General features: G+C 39.6%; 1 protein-coding gene across 1 annotated transcript; it reads right to left on the bottom strand.

Moving 5' to 3' along the window:
• Positions 1-59: 59 nt before the first annotated feature.
• dgat1a (diacylglycerol O-acyltransferase 1a) lies at positions 60-16,747 on the bottom strand. The gene is made up of 17 exons (XM_033637310.2): positions 16,275-16,747; positions 13,778-13,865; positions 7,888-7,928; positions 7,630-7,715; positions 7,046-7,098; positions 6,430-6,535; positions 6,146-6,274; positions 5,558-5,632; positions 5,354-5,457; positions 5,131-5,169; positions 4,919-4,960; positions 4,734-4,778; positions 3,860-3,972; positions 3,703-3,768; positions 3,401-3,488; positions 3,202-3,264; positions 60-3,115 (listed from the first exon to the last, which is right to left on the bottom strand). Exons 1-17 carry the CDS (start codon positions 16,556-16,558, stop codon positions 2,948-2,950), a joined length of 1,590 nt encoding a protein of 529 aa, XP_033493201.2. The 5' UTR covers positions 16,559-16,747; the 3' UTR covers positions 60-2,947.
• Positions 16,748-17,564: the final 817 nt, after the last annotated feature.

Consider the following 17,564-nt stretch of genomic DNA (forward strand, 5'->3'; position numbering starts at 1 on the left):
AGGTGATAGTATCAGTTAAGACATATTAAATACTGAAGGCAAGGAAGTAGACGAGTCCATTCATCATATATAAATAATCTTTATCAAATGACACAAATAATTTCAAGTGGACAGCTATGAAAATGATTTGCATTCCCAAAACATATAATTTTTGTTTCACTTTGGATTTCTGTGTACAGTATGAACAAATCAGTAATACATTCATTTTTACTACATATTGCAGCGAACAATCATCCCAAAAGAAAAAAAAAATACTTAGAATACAGTTCAACACAGAGCAGCACCCTCAGCATTTTCAACTCCTATTTCAAGAGCAGACACAGTGCATTAATGTGGAAACAGGAAGTGCAAGGTGAATTAAAACAAAGTGGGAGATGCAACATATTCACTGAAGAGTTTTTGAGAGTCCCATTTAAAGCTGTGGGGATGATGCTTTCCATGTTACACTCAGAGGAAACTCAGAAAAAACAAAATAAAGCAAGGCAGAATTAAAAGTAAACGACTAAAGTTTTAATAATTTGACTTCTGTTTATGTTGCCATTATATTCTTACATCAACTGACTTAGGTAATTTTACTGTTTAGTGTTTTAGTTTTTCCCACAACTAAGAGGAGAATGCACCAAAACTCTGCTGCCCAGACAGCAGCTCTCTGCACTGAGACACCGTAGTTAATATAGTTCTCAAGACATCATTGCTACATGTGCTGCCTTAGATATAATCCTCAGATGTTCACTCTATTTAAAACATTAAAAGGTTGGACGAATGTCATGAGCTCACCATTGCTCAGTTCACAAAATTCACACAGATTTTTAACAGGGTCGCAGTGTCAGACTGACAGAAATTAAAGGTGATGTGTGCACTGAAAAAACAATAACATGATAAAGTTAATGCACGACTCTTCAGTAAGGCTCTCCTCTAACATAACATCTTTTTACAAAAACTTAGAAATCACTGCTTTAAAAATTAACTTTTAACAAAAGGTATTATACTCTTAAAGGGTCAGGTTGCATTTAGACAAGAATTTAAACTACGGGCAATAAGACTTCAATTCGTAAACATTTCTAAACACCATGAATATTAAAGCATTCTGAATCAATTGGCTACAGATGATACAGATTAGGAAATTCATGTCCATTGTAAGTATTCGGCCTGTCTTTTCTTTTTAAATGAAACTTTGGGTATTTATAGTTCTTTATATTTTGAAGTGAAGCATATTTTTACAGCAGGCACTTGTTAATTTGAATAAGAAATGCTAACACACAGTCTCTTTGGTAACTGGTGTTATAATTTAAGAACAGTGCTCTCCCTGAAAGAGAATAAATCTTAGAATGAAAAGACTCCGATTTACCATGGTCAGTCAGCTGTTACTGTGTATTTGGAAAGAAAATTAAAACAAATAAAACAAAAAATAATGTAAAAGAACATAAAATTTAACTAAGATATGGCAACATCCATACTGGCAGCTATTAAGACAGTTTCAACCAAGAAATGGACTCTTTAGAATTTCAATACTAAAAAAACCTCTGGCAGTAAAGGGCTATTTGAAACTCTTAGTATTACCTCTGCTGCTGTTTTACTTTGAATAAAAATAAAAATTGAGCCAACTTTACATGACAACAAAATGTCAACATGCAAATTTCAAAAAATACAACTCATTTGAACAAAACATATTTTCCTCGCACGATCGATATAACTTAAAGTATACATTCGTAGAAATCTATTGCTTTAGTCAACAGCATGCATCGCTTTAAAGTGCAAATAACATTCATTGGTTCAAATCAGTAAATCAACTACTGCATTAAATCATTCATTGAAAATAAAATTCAACATAAATTGTAATTTGGCACAACATAACTGCAGACTGTCGTACGGACACATAAAATCATACAAAGTATAAAATAATCCAATGCAAATCCAACACAAAGAAGACACTAAAGTCAAGACAAATAACACCAGTAGCATGTAGTGTTGCATTAACAAGAGCTTGCATTGATGTTTGGAGTTGACAGAAGAAGAGAGGCTGCCTGGAGTTCAACGACTGTACAAATTAAGGTCACAAAAACGTCCGTCTACGCTTTCTCCTTCACTTTTTAGCCTCTACTGCATTTAACCATCTTTTATTATAAACTTCTGTAATACTGAACAACTGCACTGCATCAAAAAGACAGGGATACAGGACAGAATGTATGTTTAAAAAGACCTCACTGTGGTCAATTTTGAAACCTGGAGACATCCTAAATGGCAATTTTTAAGCCTGTTTATCCGGCGTCATCATTTTCTCTATTGCCTTTGGGAAAAAGTGACTTCTCGACCACATACAAAAAAGAAACATTTTCACAGCAGCTCTGTGGAGGCAGGATCCTCCTTTGGCTTGTGCTCGCTCGGCAGTGGTTCACATTTCTTGCACACAAGGTGCATTTTCCGGAACTTGAGGAGTGTTTGGTAAGAAGCAGTTTCCATTTTTGAAGTGCTTTTAAAGTTTTAAGAAATTGCACCTAATCTTTGAGCTCATGATTCATCAACCACTAATATTAGACACTTCAGGAAATCTCAGCACCACACATTTACTTGTTTTTAGTCTGACAGTGAAGGATCACGTTCAATACCAGAGATCCAAGTGCTGTTTCACTCGAGATCTCAAGGCTTGGCTGACGACATAAGGTGGATTACCTCTTTAAAGCAAGTACTTCTCATGTTGTTGGAATCATATCCTGATAAACCATGGTTCATTTCTCTGTAGTGCAAAAATCAACAAGTCAAAAACATTTTTCCTGCAGTTGCTGCTCTTCACAGACAGGTCCATATTAGCAGAGTTTCCTATTAAAGTTACCTTAACTTACTCCGCATTCAGTTATTGAGTTGTCCAGGCTGGTGTATATATATATGTGTGTATGTGTGTGTGTGTGTGTGTGTGTGTGTGTGTGTTTCTAACATGACTCAGACATGTTTATGTGTGTGCTGTGGGAACATGCGCAGTGCTCCCATAATGAATGATATAGTAGTCATGGACGTACATCAACACGGCGACAGGCTGGCCGATGATGAGTGACATCCACACAGCAGCGTTGCCGTAGTTTCCGTTCAAATATCGACCCACAAACCACGCCAGAGGCACCTGAGGAGATTAAAGTGCAGAGGTCAAAGTGTGTTGGTCTACAGCAGAGGAGGCAAAATGGTTTGTGACCGTTCGACGTATCTTACCTGAGCCATCATTCCCATAAAGGCCCACAGTCGGAACATTTTCAGCGGAACGCTCACCAGGAGCTGAAGAAGATAGAGAAAGAAATACACTTAATTATTTTTGAAAAACATACACAACATCAAACTGACTCAGCAGCAGCACCTCACAACTGTCAGACTTTGGTAGTGTTTTGTGTCACACTTAATGCTGCTGGTTTACCTCATGGAAGAAGGCAGACACCAGGAAGACAGCGGTTTGAGCCAGAAACTTATTGACCCCCCTCCTCAACATGGGCTTATAGAAGTGTCTGTAATACACACAGACATGATTAAGCACAAACACAGACACTTGACAAGTTACACTGATCTTTATCTCTTAGATAAATGCCTGCCCACACTTCCATTTCTTTTATCATTGTAGTTTTGGATTTTATTTTACCCAGATTACAACAAGAATGCGAGACCAAAACATCAAACGGGATGTCAATGCCATGGAGAGATGTAGAAAGTGTGTGTGCTCACCTCAGACACCACTTGTGAACTGGGATATTCCAGTTGGACCAGAAATATGTGACAGTCTCGGAGTTCCTGCAGTGACCAAAAATGGCACAGTGTGAGAATTTGGCATTGAGTGATCTGGATGATGGCTGATGAGTGACTCAATGTTCCTCTGACTCACCACCAGTCTTTGTAAAACTCTCTGTCTCCAAACTGCATCAGCTCTGCCACAAAGTTCAAAGAAGAGTGGAAAAACCAATAGAAGAATATTAACCATATCAGATGGTTAGGGACCTGGGAGAGGACAAGGATAGGAGGAGAGCAGAGGGGAGGTGAGGGGGAGAAGAGGAGAGGAAAGGACAGGGTCAGGGGATAAGTTAGGAAAGAGGAGGTGCCTGGGTTGGTGTGGTTACACTATAGTTGTCATGTTGCTACCCCTTCTCTCATACACAAAGTCCTGATACACATGAGACAGTTACAAGACGACCCCAGGGTTCAATTTGCAAGATTAAACGGTATTATTCACTTTAATTTCTTTTAAGATTTTTAATTATGAAGTTATAATCAGTCAAGAGATCCGAACACTGTATTAAAAGCCCCAAGCAATTTTATTTCTGCTCTGTTTCCATGTTCAGAGATCTACATTAGGAAAAAAACATAAACAGGACTATTATGTACACAAGTATGTGAAAAAAATAGGTGTTGAAATAAAAATAATAGAAATATATATTAAAAGCCCCAATTACAAGTGTTGATATTTTAAAAAGCAAATTCAAACCTACCTTTTTAGCCTGGCTTTAAATTGAGCTGTCTTTTATTGTATTTTATCTAATTTTATTTTTATTATTTATTTTTTCATTTTATTTTATTTTTTAAATTTTGTATTTATGATTATTGTGTATTTATTTATTTATTTATTCTTATTAATCTGTTTTTTATTTTTTATTTTTAGCTGGCATATTCTTCACTTCGTTACTTATTTATTTATTTTAACTTACTTATTTACTTTTTTAACTATGGTTATTGTTTTTATTGTGTAAAGCACTGATACTCACAGCTAACTTTAGGAGGCGCTCCATCATCCTAGAAAAGTCCATTTCCTGTGAGAGACACAAACAACAACATTTTTTTTATAACAATGTTTTGCCCTCAACACAAAATTAATTATGATCCCTTGCTTCGTGCTCTCCTGAGGATTATTTATCTTCATATACAGTTCAGTGCCGTGGTGTGTACGCACCTGGAAAGGTTTCATTGAGTTCTGTATAGTGGGAACCATCCACTGGGAAACACAAATGAAAATTGCTTTACATTGTTTTAAAGGTAAAAACAGATTTAAATAGACAAATATTTCCACGACTTCCTGTTGAACGTTGTGTTTCAATGTGTGTGTGTGTGTGCAGAGAATTTTCTGAGCTCTTGTCTGTGTGATTCAAGTCATGCTAATGTTACCTGCTGTATCAATCCCACCAACAGCTGCGTGAAGAAAAGCTACAAGAGAGAGACAAGGGGAAATAATCACTTCTTAGATGGATCGCGATGCAGACGTGAACGAATCGGCATCAATTCACAAATGTCAACAATAAATTATCTAAATGTTTGTTAGGAGAACATACACAATGTATGTGTGTGTGTGTGTGTGTGTGTGTGTGTGTGTGTGTGTGTTCTCTCTCACCATTTCAAAAAGTCTCCTCATCAGGAACCTTTTGCGTATTCGAGATGACCGTGGGAAGTTGAGCTGGTAGCAAAGCGTTGGGGCAAAGACAAAGTAGTACATGTCTAAAGACAAACACAGAAACAAAATGTTAATTTTAAGGTTATTGATCGTTACAGTGTTTCATTTAAAAACTGTTTATGTCCCTGCAGACATCACATGTACCTCTGTGGGTGAGGTTGCCTGGGTAGGAGACATGACTATGAACTGCTGATCCATTGGACTGCGCCACGGATGGACCTAAAGCACACAACATCACAAGCTCATTTCAAAAACTACCAGACCTTCATTTTTCTACAACAACCCACCAAATTACATTATAAGCACAACAGACGATTAGCATGTTGGATTTCAAGGGTTTCTATGTGTGTAGTTGGTTTATCCCTGCTGCTACAGCGAGGAGATAAAGCCATCGTGTTGCTTTTAGGATTAAAATAGCTTTAAAACACACAACTTTGATCTCTGTCTGCGTGGATGACAGTGTTTTATTGCCCAAAGTTGCAGATTGTCTTGTCACCACTGGATGGTAGTAGCAGCACAGTATTAAACAAACCCAAACAAAATAATCCTGTTAGTATGCTCTGATATTCGTGTGTGTGTGAATCCATTTTTTAAACCTTCCTTGCAGCAACTCTGGGGTTAAAAGTCCTGCTCAAGAGCCTCTCATACCTTTGCTCTTGTCCTGTACTTGACATGTGTGCCTGCTTACAATGTAGGTAACATTTCTTTGACAGTTCATGCTGATATACTTACATGAGTATGATCGCGTTAGTCTCTTGGCTTTCGCTTGCCTGATTTCTCGACACCACCTGTTGGTGTCTTGGTAGGAGTACAGCTTGAGAAGCAGCACTGTGTCGATTGTTAGGGAGAGCAAAGCACCCACTGGAACACACGCACAAACAATGGACCATTGACTAAGAGCAATAAATGATGGATGAAAGGAGCACTCTGGTGTGTGTGTAAAAAAATTCTTATTTAAATGCTTTATTTATGTCTTTTTATCACAGTAAGTAAACATGGATACATCTGGTGTGTACCTGGGGTCATGGAGTCCACAGTGAGCACAGTGACTGTGGGGAAGATCATCAATGATGACAGGTTAAAAAAGTGAAGAAGAAGTCCTGTCGATTCGGAAATGGTACCCTAGAAATGAAGAAAGGAAAACAGAAGCATCCTTTGACCTGTGACTGTACAACGCTTTCATTATTTTTTCTTTTAATAAGAGAAACACAGCTTGGATCTAATGTCCCTTTTACAATTAAAATATTGCATTTGTCGGAAGCGTTCTAGATTGTATCTAATCTAATCTGAACCAGCAGTGGCGTTCTTATCAGAGTTCAGAGCAGGTATAAAGAAGGGAGGTGCTGTGACACTGAGTTTAATGTGTAGACTACAGGATGTGTAATATCCCTGTCTCAGGCAAACATCCTTGATTAGAAATCCCTAAACAGTGATTGAAACAGTTCATCTAACTGTGACAAAACCATGAACACAGTTATAATTTCACCCTTATGTCTTTGCGATCCACAGGTGGAGTCAAAGGTCACAGCAGTTAATCGGTAAATGTTGCAAAAGCAAACTGAACTGAGGAATTAGATTTGTGTCACCAAGAGTTGAGCCTAGGACAATGTGTGTGCAAGTCGCTGTACTCACCACAGCCAGGCGCCTCTCTGTGTACAAGGCTGCTAAGATGAACACATTCGACACTGAAACACAGAGCAGACAGCGCTCATTCATCAGCTACAGCAAACTGATTGTCTTCACTGTTACCCTGTACAATAAGTCAGATTGTATCCCTCCTGAGGACAACTATATTCATTCACCTTTGCATAATCTGTTTACCTGGGTGGATAAAGCCAGTTGTTGCCGCAAAAAAGACAATGTCAGGAGTCAACCTTCTTTGGGTAAATAATCAATAACAGCCTGGTAGACTATTCAGGACAGGAACTCATGCTAACAGTGCTTTTATATGCTGTCTTTGACCATCTGGCTCAATAAATCTCCTGTACCAGATCACCCGTTTGGGACATGGAGAGCCTGTAAACATGTTTTATCACAACAATAACACTTTGTGTTACAGTGATAAAGACTAGTGTTCTCTGATTTAAGTACAAGAATAACAGGTACAACACAAGTTAAACCTAAACATCCATCCAGAGGTTACAGAAGGACAAACGCTACAAGTCATTTAACATCTGTTTACACAACACTCATGCAGTCAAATGAATGCTCCATACCGATGACGAGGCAAGGTGCTGGCCAGCTATAGGGGTCCTTCAAGAAGAGAGACACTACTTGGATTGGGTCCACCAAGATGCCATATCTAGACAGGAGAAGAGAACATGGTTCTAATCGTTTGTTTAGATGATGACATCTAGATCCTGTTCCTGTTGAGTTAGTTAATGTAATGTAATGTAATGGGAGTGAGTTCAAGCAGCACCAGCTTGTGCACAGTATATACATAACATTAATGTAGGTTTGTGTAGCTTACTCACTTTATGATGTTCTCCAAGAAGAGGCGTGCGTTACTAAGCACCTGCAAGAGAGGACAAAACAGCCAACAGGAGGTAATGAGCACAGTTCACAGTATCAACAAGGTTGTTTTCTCTTCGGCCGTTCACTAAATCTGGTCTTTGTTTAACACCCAAATAATATTTTCAGCCCCCTGCTATAAATCTGGCTTATCATTTTCTTTGCCCACAGCTCTGCTCGTGATTAGTCTGCAGATTGCGATGTGCTTGAGTGAGTTGTTCAAAACAAAAACAAAATGTTTCCTTGAAAAACAACTGTGATTTTGGATGGTTAAGGAGCCGCTGCCCACAGTACACACAGTACACACAGGTACACACACCTGTCCTGTGTGAAAGCTGCCATTATGCTGAGAAACTTACGGAAACAGCAAAATTAGCGATGCATATTTAGACGGTGATATCCACATGATCTGTTGACCCTGCTGCTGCTAACTCTGTTAAAATGTGTCAAGTAAAATGAGTTTATCATTATATTATGTATTAAAGTTCAAGGTCCAAGTCCAGCTCTGGCTATCTGAGCTATCTGAGATAAACCTGACCACCAACCCCTCTACACAGAGCCAACACTGCATATGTATAGCATGTATACATGTATTTTTTAGATCATTTTATGGCACGTTCAATACATAAAGAGACAGATAAGATAACGTGTACAATGAGGGTATGACACGCGATAAGGTCATGCTGTAGTAATTATGTGGCATGTTACACCTCAGCCCACTGGCCTGCCAACATCCTGCAGCAATGTGGTTAAGATTCAACTATGTCTTTTGTCCGAACCAGTCACCTTTGCCTTAGTAGCCTTCAGCATGGACAAGAGTGGACCATCACGTATTAGGACGCCATTATTGGGACAGTGGCCTGTGCAGAGCATTTAAAGAGAACATTGCAAAATGTGATTTCACAATGATTTAACTGTACAACTGTGCCTGTCTGTACAAACTGTATATTGTCCCTGTGCTGAGGGAGGTCAGTATGCAAAGTCAGATACAGAGCACCACCCAGGGATTTAGCAGGGATCAGTGTCTTTCTCAAAGACACTTCAGCAGCGGGTCTAGTAACTGAACACAGGCTGCCTGGTTAAAGAAACATTTCTGTCCAGCTGTAATTACTGTAAGGTGTTTTTCTGCTGTTATCTGTCTTGCAGTCAGTAGAGCTCATTCAATCGCTCAGTCTCAGGAATGTTATCTTGTGTCAATAATTAAAAATGAATATCTTTCTGTTTGATTTGTTAGATCAAGTCTTTTAGCACCCAAAGATTAGAATATCTATACTCTGAGTTGAACACGTTTTCTTATCTAATTACCTTTGTAATCATTTGCAATTTTCTCAGTAATAAAACACATGATAAGACATTAAAATTGTTTTTTTTCCTTATTTTGAAGGACAAGATGTCTCAGCTTATCAAATAATATCCAAGTAACACAAAATTCACAATCTATAGGCCATTTTTATGCCACCTTTGAATAATCTGTGATATGATTTAAACAACAGTTATGACACTGTATGAACCAGATGACACATGGTGATAAAGTTTCAGTTATTTAACTTAATTAAACTGTATCTCAGTGTCCTTAGCTGTGGATAGAAGCAACGTATCAAATACATGGTCGGTAAGGTTAAAAATAGAAAGAGCTGTTGGGATTGGCTGAACTTCAGGAGCCCGACATACAAAGCAGACCTGAGAGATGACCTGGTGCCAGCAAAGATTGAATGATCAAACATTTTACATTGGTTCAGGTCTTCTGTTTGAGGTTTTCCTTCAACACACAGCAAAGACTGCATCTACATAAGCACTTAGAAGTTTGCATTCATTATATAAGTTGTTGAAAGACCAGTAAATTAAATTAGCAAACTAGCCTTTCCTTTACTTCTGAGCAAACCTGTCTTACCAGTTTTGGTATATGCTCAGAAACTGAATGTGATAAATCTGCAGCTAGCACTGTTAAGTTTTGCTGTGGTCATTTAAGCTACTCACATGGTCTGTTTGGCTGCACATCCAGGCACACAGTGTCTTAAAACACTAATGTTTTTGTGGGTTCAAAGCTCAGATGTTTTAGCACCAATTCAAATCTGCATAACAATGTGTGTGTGTGTGTGTGTGTGTGTGTGTGTGTGTGTGTGTGTGTGTATTTTTAGTGGGTGCTTTAAACCTTGAAATGGGCAGGTTTATGCCAGCAGACCAAAGACAGTTTGGATGCTGTTCGTCATCCTGACATGTCATTACAGGCTGACAATGGCTGCTGTAAGAAACAAGAAATGTGGGGCCATTTTAGATAACAAGATTCAAGAGTGCTTCCATGAACGCCCTAATTAAGTCAAAGCCTCTTCATGGATTCCCCAGTTGCCAGATGGAAACATCAGTAATGCACACAGTTTGCACTTTTATTCATTGTCCAAACAACTGGAGAAAGTCTTGTTCAACAAGAGCAGTCTGATATCACTCACAAACATGCACGCCCACTGCACGAGCACTTTAAGAGAATTGAAAGAAGAAGTGCAGCTGTTTTTTTTAAATTATTTTACAGGAGGTTGTGCATGAACTGAATTAGTAATATCTGTAAACACTTAGCTTCAACATCCAGAGTGTAAAAATCAAGGAAGTATAACAACACATGTAATCTCTGATCTCTAGAAATGTGCTCCTGCAGCTGACATTTTAAGAATTTAGCCGACGGTCCTGGTTATTGAGGACAAATTACACAACTAAGCTCCTAAACTGTACACACAGACACAGACTCGCAGACACACAGACAGAGTCTCACACACACACACACACACACACACACACACACAGAGTGACTGTGGTTCCACTTCACACTCTTACAGCCTAATCCTTGAGGCTTCCTAAAAACAGTCTGAACCGAGCGGTTTCAGCCGTCCCTGGTGACCACAAAGTAGAGGACGTGGTCGTCACAGCAATAGAAACTTTCAAAGACAGGATTAATCCTGTCACAGAACTGCAAAATTAGGCTTGATTTGGGGAAAAAACATAGAAATACACCACAAAGCAGCCACATATATACGCTGACGTATTATTGTGCAAATGCAGGGAAAAATGACTCTTGTGCATGCAACCATGTATGCAAAGCATGCACATTGCACACATATATAGAGCTCCATTTGTAGTGGCTGTCTTCATCAGTTTCATTAGGATTATAGCTAACTGGATATTTTCATACATACATGACAGAGACATGTCTTTGATCACTACTGCAACTTGAACAGAGACTGTAATATTCTGCATCTAACACAACTGTCAAAGATGGGGGTCAGGCAGGTCAGGGAGGGCAATACAGTCAAGATCTCAAACCAACTAGCATTCCATCATCCTTATGTTTTATGATAGTTCTGAAAAGCCACTGGGGCGTTGGTGACTTAATGGATAGAGCAGGCGCCCCATGTACAAGGCTGTTGCCGCAGTGGCCCGGGTTCGATTCCAGCCTGTGGCCCTTTGCTGCATGTCACTCTCTCTCCCCACTTCACACTTCGCTTTCCTATCAAATAAAGGCAAAAAATGCCCCCCCCCCCCCCCCCCCCCTTTAAAAAAAGAAAGGAAAAGCCACTGCCGGAGTCCCTGCAATAAATGCCACGGACCACAGTACATCCTGGCCCATTAACAATGTTTAACCTCGTCTAGAACAGTGGCTGCACATGTGTACAGTATACAACGATCAGCCAAAACATTAAAACCAGTGGTGGGTGAAGTGAATAACATTGATCATCTTTTTACAGTGCAATGTTCTGCTGGGAGACCTTTGGTCCTGGCATTCATGTGGATGCTACTTGACGTGCTCCACCCACCCGATCACCGCTGCAGACAAAATAAACCCCCTCATGGCAACAGCACTCATTGATGGCAGTGCCCCCTAGCAGGACAATGCACCCTGCCACACCAAAGAAAAAAAAACGCTGACAAGATGACAAGAGGAACGGGAGTAAGACCTCAAGGTGTCGAACTGACCTCCAAATACCCCAGATCCCAACCTGACTGAACATTTGAGGGATGTGCTGGTACCCCAGAAGTACCCCCGGTCCACAGTGGGTCCTCCTTTGACCGGACTTGGCTCTGACCTGTCAAGGACACAGGACCCCTGGAGGGTGTCCCTTGGTGTCTGGCACCAGGGCATTAGTTTCAGATCTTTTGAGTCCTGTGGGTTGTGAAGTGGGGTACCAGCATGTCCCACAGATGTGTGATCAGATGGGGATCTGGGGAATTTGGAGGCCAGGTTGATGCCTTGAGCTCTTTATCACGTTCCTTGGACCATTCCTGAGCAATGTTTGCAGTATGGCATGGTGCATTATCCTGCTGGAGGGCCACAGCTACTGGGGAGTGCTGTTGCAATAAGGGGGGTGGCCTGGTCTGCACTGGTGTTTTAGTGGGTGGAGCATGTCTGGTGGCATCCACATGAATGTCAGAACCCAAGATTTCTTAACAGAACATTGCACTGTAACAAGATGATCAGTGTGTTCACTTCACCTGTCAGTGGTTTTAATGTTTTGGCTGATCGGTGTATTTAGTAGGGCTGGGCAATATTCTGAAATTCATATCACAATATTTTTCAGCTGTATCTAAATACTTGATGTATATCTCTATATTTTTAATTCTCCTCAGAAGCATTTCATTAATGCTAGGACTGGGAGACAAAATCATCAATAATGTGGATATAATGACTAAGTGGGTTAAGGCAAGCATTAAAACAAATAGAAAAATCTGGTAAGTTGATAAATTTACATCCCTTTACTCTAATGCAGCCTTTAAAATGAGGGAAAAAGACACCATTTATGACATATCATGATATAATATCCAAAATATAAGATGATAGTAGTCTCATATCTCTGTAACAATATCTTCATATTGCCCAGCCCCAATATGCAGCATAGCTCGTTTTAACAGGAGCTTCTGCTACTTTATTCTATTGTCATATGGAGTGCTGCTCTGCTCTTATATATTTTCTCAGCCAGCTTCTGTTGCTGCTTTCAAGTTTTTCCTCTCAGTTTGTACTAGCAAGCTTAAGATTTGTAAGCATAAACTGTCATGCACACAGGGGATTTTTTTCCCAGAGCTATAAATAACAATTTCCTGCTAGGCGATTAATCTTTTGGCTTCATGTTTTATTTTAGAATTTCATAGAAAAACAACTTCACTGGCCAAGCATGCCAACTCCGCTTTGAGCAGAAGATGCTGTAGAAAAACATCAATCAGGCATGCAAGTACTGCAAGTGGTGTTATATTCTATTAAACCATGTGACTATTAAAACCAAGGATTTAAAGTATTATTATATAATACTAATGGATATGGGTCGAATTAAAGAAGACACTAAAACTTCAACACTTTTTATGTTTGTTTGTATTCATAGATGCTTCATACTCTGCATCCTGTAATCATCTCGCTCCTGCAACTTAGAGATGATGTTCCTTATTTTGTGCTTGATATATACACCTTGTCTGTCACTGCAATCCTTGGAATAGTCACTGTAGGTACACCAGAACACCCTGAATATATGTGCATCTAACAAAAAGTGTGATGAGAGTGAAAGTTCGACTCATAAAGTACACTCTTTAACTGTAACTAATCAACCCTCTTAATCAAAGTTGTAGAAATGAGAATGTACAGGAAACAGCAAACCATGCCATGTGGGAGTAACTGTGCATGTATGTAATGAGATAACGTTAAAGACGACTTATCAGACTCCTCACAGACAACTCAAACAGACAAGATGTGTGTGTCACAGTTTGATGGCGTTTGGAGCAACAGATGTGCCGGGGTACTGCATTACTAATGACATGCAGTTTGTGGAAGTCACAATGCAGCACATTTTCACTTCTGAACAGACACGTAGTTTGACTCACCAGCATGACAACACACCAGTTAAGGATTCCTCTGTAGTTGCTGTAGCCACTGGCCGAACTCAAGAGAGACTCCTGGAGGACGTGGCAACTGCATGGAAACACAGAGTCAACAGTTTAATTGATGGTTTTTAGGGTCGATCAAGCTCTTTGCATTCCTTTCTGCCTGTTTGTCTCCATGAGCTCGAGGATTATGTAACTGGGTGCAACCCTCTGGACACTCTCAAACCACTGCTAAGGAAAGATTCAACTGTATCTTGAAATTAAACATTAATTTTGATGTTGGTATGATGTTCGTATTCAGTTTAGAGGCTGCAGAATAGTCACTCGTGGGGTCAGGGTTACAGTTAAAGTTAGGGTGCGGCATGTACTGACCAACATGGTAAAAATAAACTTCACATTTTACCAGACCTTTGCTTGTAAAATATTTAAGTATTTCTATTCATTAACTGTCTGTTTTGTGTTGGTTTGTTTGACACATGCACTGTATCAGACTTTCCTGGCTGTAAAGCAAGAATTTGGCAGCACTTCCAAAACATAGAGGCTAGTGGTGGGAATCAGCAGAGGCTCCACGATATGATATTATCACAATAGTTAAGTCGTAATACAATATTATTGCAATTTCAAATGTTTTGCAATATACTGAGTATTGCATTAACTGCATAAAAGATAAAAAAAATATTGTGGTATATTGTGATTATTACCTTTCCATTACCATTACTTTTTTCCCAACTGCAACTTATGTCCCCAATGGAGAACTTTGTCAAATGTTTTATCTAATAAGGTAAAATTTTCAGTCTGTTTGTCTCACTTCAGTCATTTTTATTGCAACAAAATGTATATAATGGAGTGAAAAAGTACTGAAAGTGCATCAAGCAATCAAAGAGTTGTGAAAATTCAGGTCAAGGGTATTGACCCGATTGTCCACAGGGGATTGTGAAAAGTGGGTTCAGTCATCAGGCAATAAGTTTTACACAATCACAGATGACAGAGACAAATCAGAGAGGAGATGAAAGCAAAGGTTGAGTCAATCAAGGAGCAGGAAGGAAAGAATGTAAAGCAAGAAGGAGGGAGAATCTGAAAAGAAGTAAGAGGAGAAAGTACACAGATAGATAAGGTGGAGGATACTGCAGTATTAAACAGAGACAGGTACGCAAGGAAGCCAGGTAAAATGAGGTGAAGAGACAGGGGTGGCTTCAGTACAGTAACGAAGGGAAGCAGTGTTTACACAGAGCAAACTTTCCTCAGTGAGTACCAGGACACAAACAGCAAGACCAGACCAGCAGAGGAACGTGCAGCCAAAACCGTAGTAAGCAGGCACAGGATTGCGAAAGCACATGCCATTGTTGTTTCACAGTTGCTGTAATACAGGAAAGTGACACTACACATGGACAAATCATCCAGTCTGCAGGACCAATCTTTGCATCTGTTCTTGGCAGATTACAACAATGGGTAGAACCGGCTTCACTCCTATAGAAATGCATGTTTTCAAAGGTAAAGACTTATCTGGAGAAGTGGGTGTGTTATCATAAATTGTTTAGGGTAAGGGTCAGGCTATTGTGACTGTCGCACTTGTACAAACTATTTATTCTCTTGACATGTATCCAGACTTACAGCTACCCCTCTCTGTTTCACAGAGTAAAAGTTTCAGGGAAAGCAAAGCAGCTGTAATAATACCTCCCTTTACACACACACACGAACACCCACTGTTAAATCCACAATGCCTGATTATCATAGCATTTTATAAGTAAGTCTACATTTCCTTATTATTTCCAGGTGCTACACTGACATGTCTATGCAAAGCAGGTTTTACACCATCAAAAGACATTGACATTGACATATTTTGGAGACTGTAATATCGTAAGTATTGTGACCATTCTTTTCATGGTTTTAAAGGCAAGTCAAGAAGTAATAATCTGAATTTAACTGATCTAACTGTTCCATTATTTGCCTTTACTCACTCATTTTATCCACATTACTGGTGACAATTTATTAAAAATCTCTGTGATAATTGTGCAAAAGCACCAATAGTCAACCCTATGTTTGCAATATTGATATTGAAGTATTTTGGTCAAAAATATTGTGATATTTGATTTTCTCCATGTTGCCTGGCTCTAACCCACAGCTGTGGTAGTTAAATACCACTAACATGTAGGTAAGAAAGTTTTACTTTGTTCAAAGGAAGGTGTTGGACATGGAAGGTGATGTCCCAGTCCTCAAGGCAAAGTTATTTTGTATATCAGTATGCAATTAAAGGTGACAGTATCTTTGTTTTTGTCATTAAAGTGCCCCCCTTTAATCTGAGGACAACCCTCTGACAGACAGGCTAATTAAACCTCTGTGATAAAGGTAATTAGCCCAAGAATATCCAAAATAAATCGAGATATCATGGGGATAAGTAACACTGGTCTACATGAGACATGCTGTAAATGAACACAGTAGGACAGCTTTAATGTTAATATGAAAAATAGCTGTAAGTCACCGTAGCTTTAAGCGTTACCTGAGTCTCTCGTTAATATCTTCCACCATAGTCTTCTGTCTCCTCGGACTGTGTGTCATGTGTCTGTCCGCCTCTCTGTCCACCTTCCCGTTGTTACTCGCATACCTGGACACCTCGCCTCTTTTGGCTTTAGCGGGACACTGTGGGGGTTTCTGCCCGGCATCGTGCCACTTGCTCCCGTTGGCTTGTTTGGCCGTTGGCGGCGGCGCAGCACCAGCAGCACCGGAGATGGTCGTCCTCCTCCGGCGGGTTGCGGGCCCTTTCATTTCGGCTCTGTCGCTCATTTCAGCGGCTTCAATCACGCAGTTTTTACCTGCCTGACATCACTGGTCAGCCTGCGGTCACTTGTGTCTTTGTTTCCATCCGCTGCGTTACACCCAGAGCTGAAGGAATAGTCCCAAGTCGTGTCGGCGGTGCTGCTTATGAATGATAAGACGTTTCATCACCACTACAGTTCAAATTGCAATTGTCACAAGGGTTGCCAGGTCTGTGTTTTCAACTGACATCCCCCCATCGAACATAAATCTGAACCCACTTCCGGATTAGCCCATGAACATATACTGCATATAAACTGCGGGGTATGAACAATGACATTTATTGTGTGTGTAACATAACATAACTGTTAGAGGATATAATTTCATCAACCGTCAACAACTACAGCTCCCATAATCCTTTGACAGCCTATCATAGAGGAAAATATACCTTAGCTAATTTAAATGTATGCATTTATGGTGATTTTGTTGTATTATTTACTCATTGATCATATAAACACTAAATAAGTACACTGTTTGTTTTTCGTGGTATTTTTTTCATATTTTTATTGTGATTTTTCTCTTTTATTTTCATGCTCTTTGACTTTGCTTATTATTGTTATTTTCTCCTGCACTCAAACACAAAGGCAACTTACTTGGCATTAAACCTTATTTACAGTCACTAAATCCGATTCTGATTGTTTCATGAGGTTAGCCGCTCAGACAGCTTTACTCCCAACACAACCACCACCAACTAACAAATAAGCATCTGATTAAGTTGTTGGTAATAGTATGGCTGCATGGATTGACAGTAAAGCAGAATGTGCACGGGAGGCAAGTAACTGAAGGATCCCCACGACCCATTAAATCCACCCATTAGACCTAAATACTTGTGCAAATACTGCATACTTATGCACGTGTTCCTCCTAGAATCACACCTTTTCCAGTTTTGGTCTTCTTGTAGTCTGGAGAAGAAGTCCTGTCTTTACTTAAATGTGGTATTTGTTTATTGGATCCAAAGCTGTAGATGGTGTTTGGA

This window comes from Epinephelus lanceolatus, chromosome 16 (assembly GCF_041903045.1).
Source record: "Epinephelus lanceolatus isolate andai-2023 chromosome 16, ASM4190304v1, whole genome shotgun sequence".
In the NCBI taxonomy this organism is placed as follows: Eukaryota; Metazoa; Chordata; class Actinopteri; order Perciformes; family Serranidae; genus Epinephelus; species Epinephelus lanceolatus.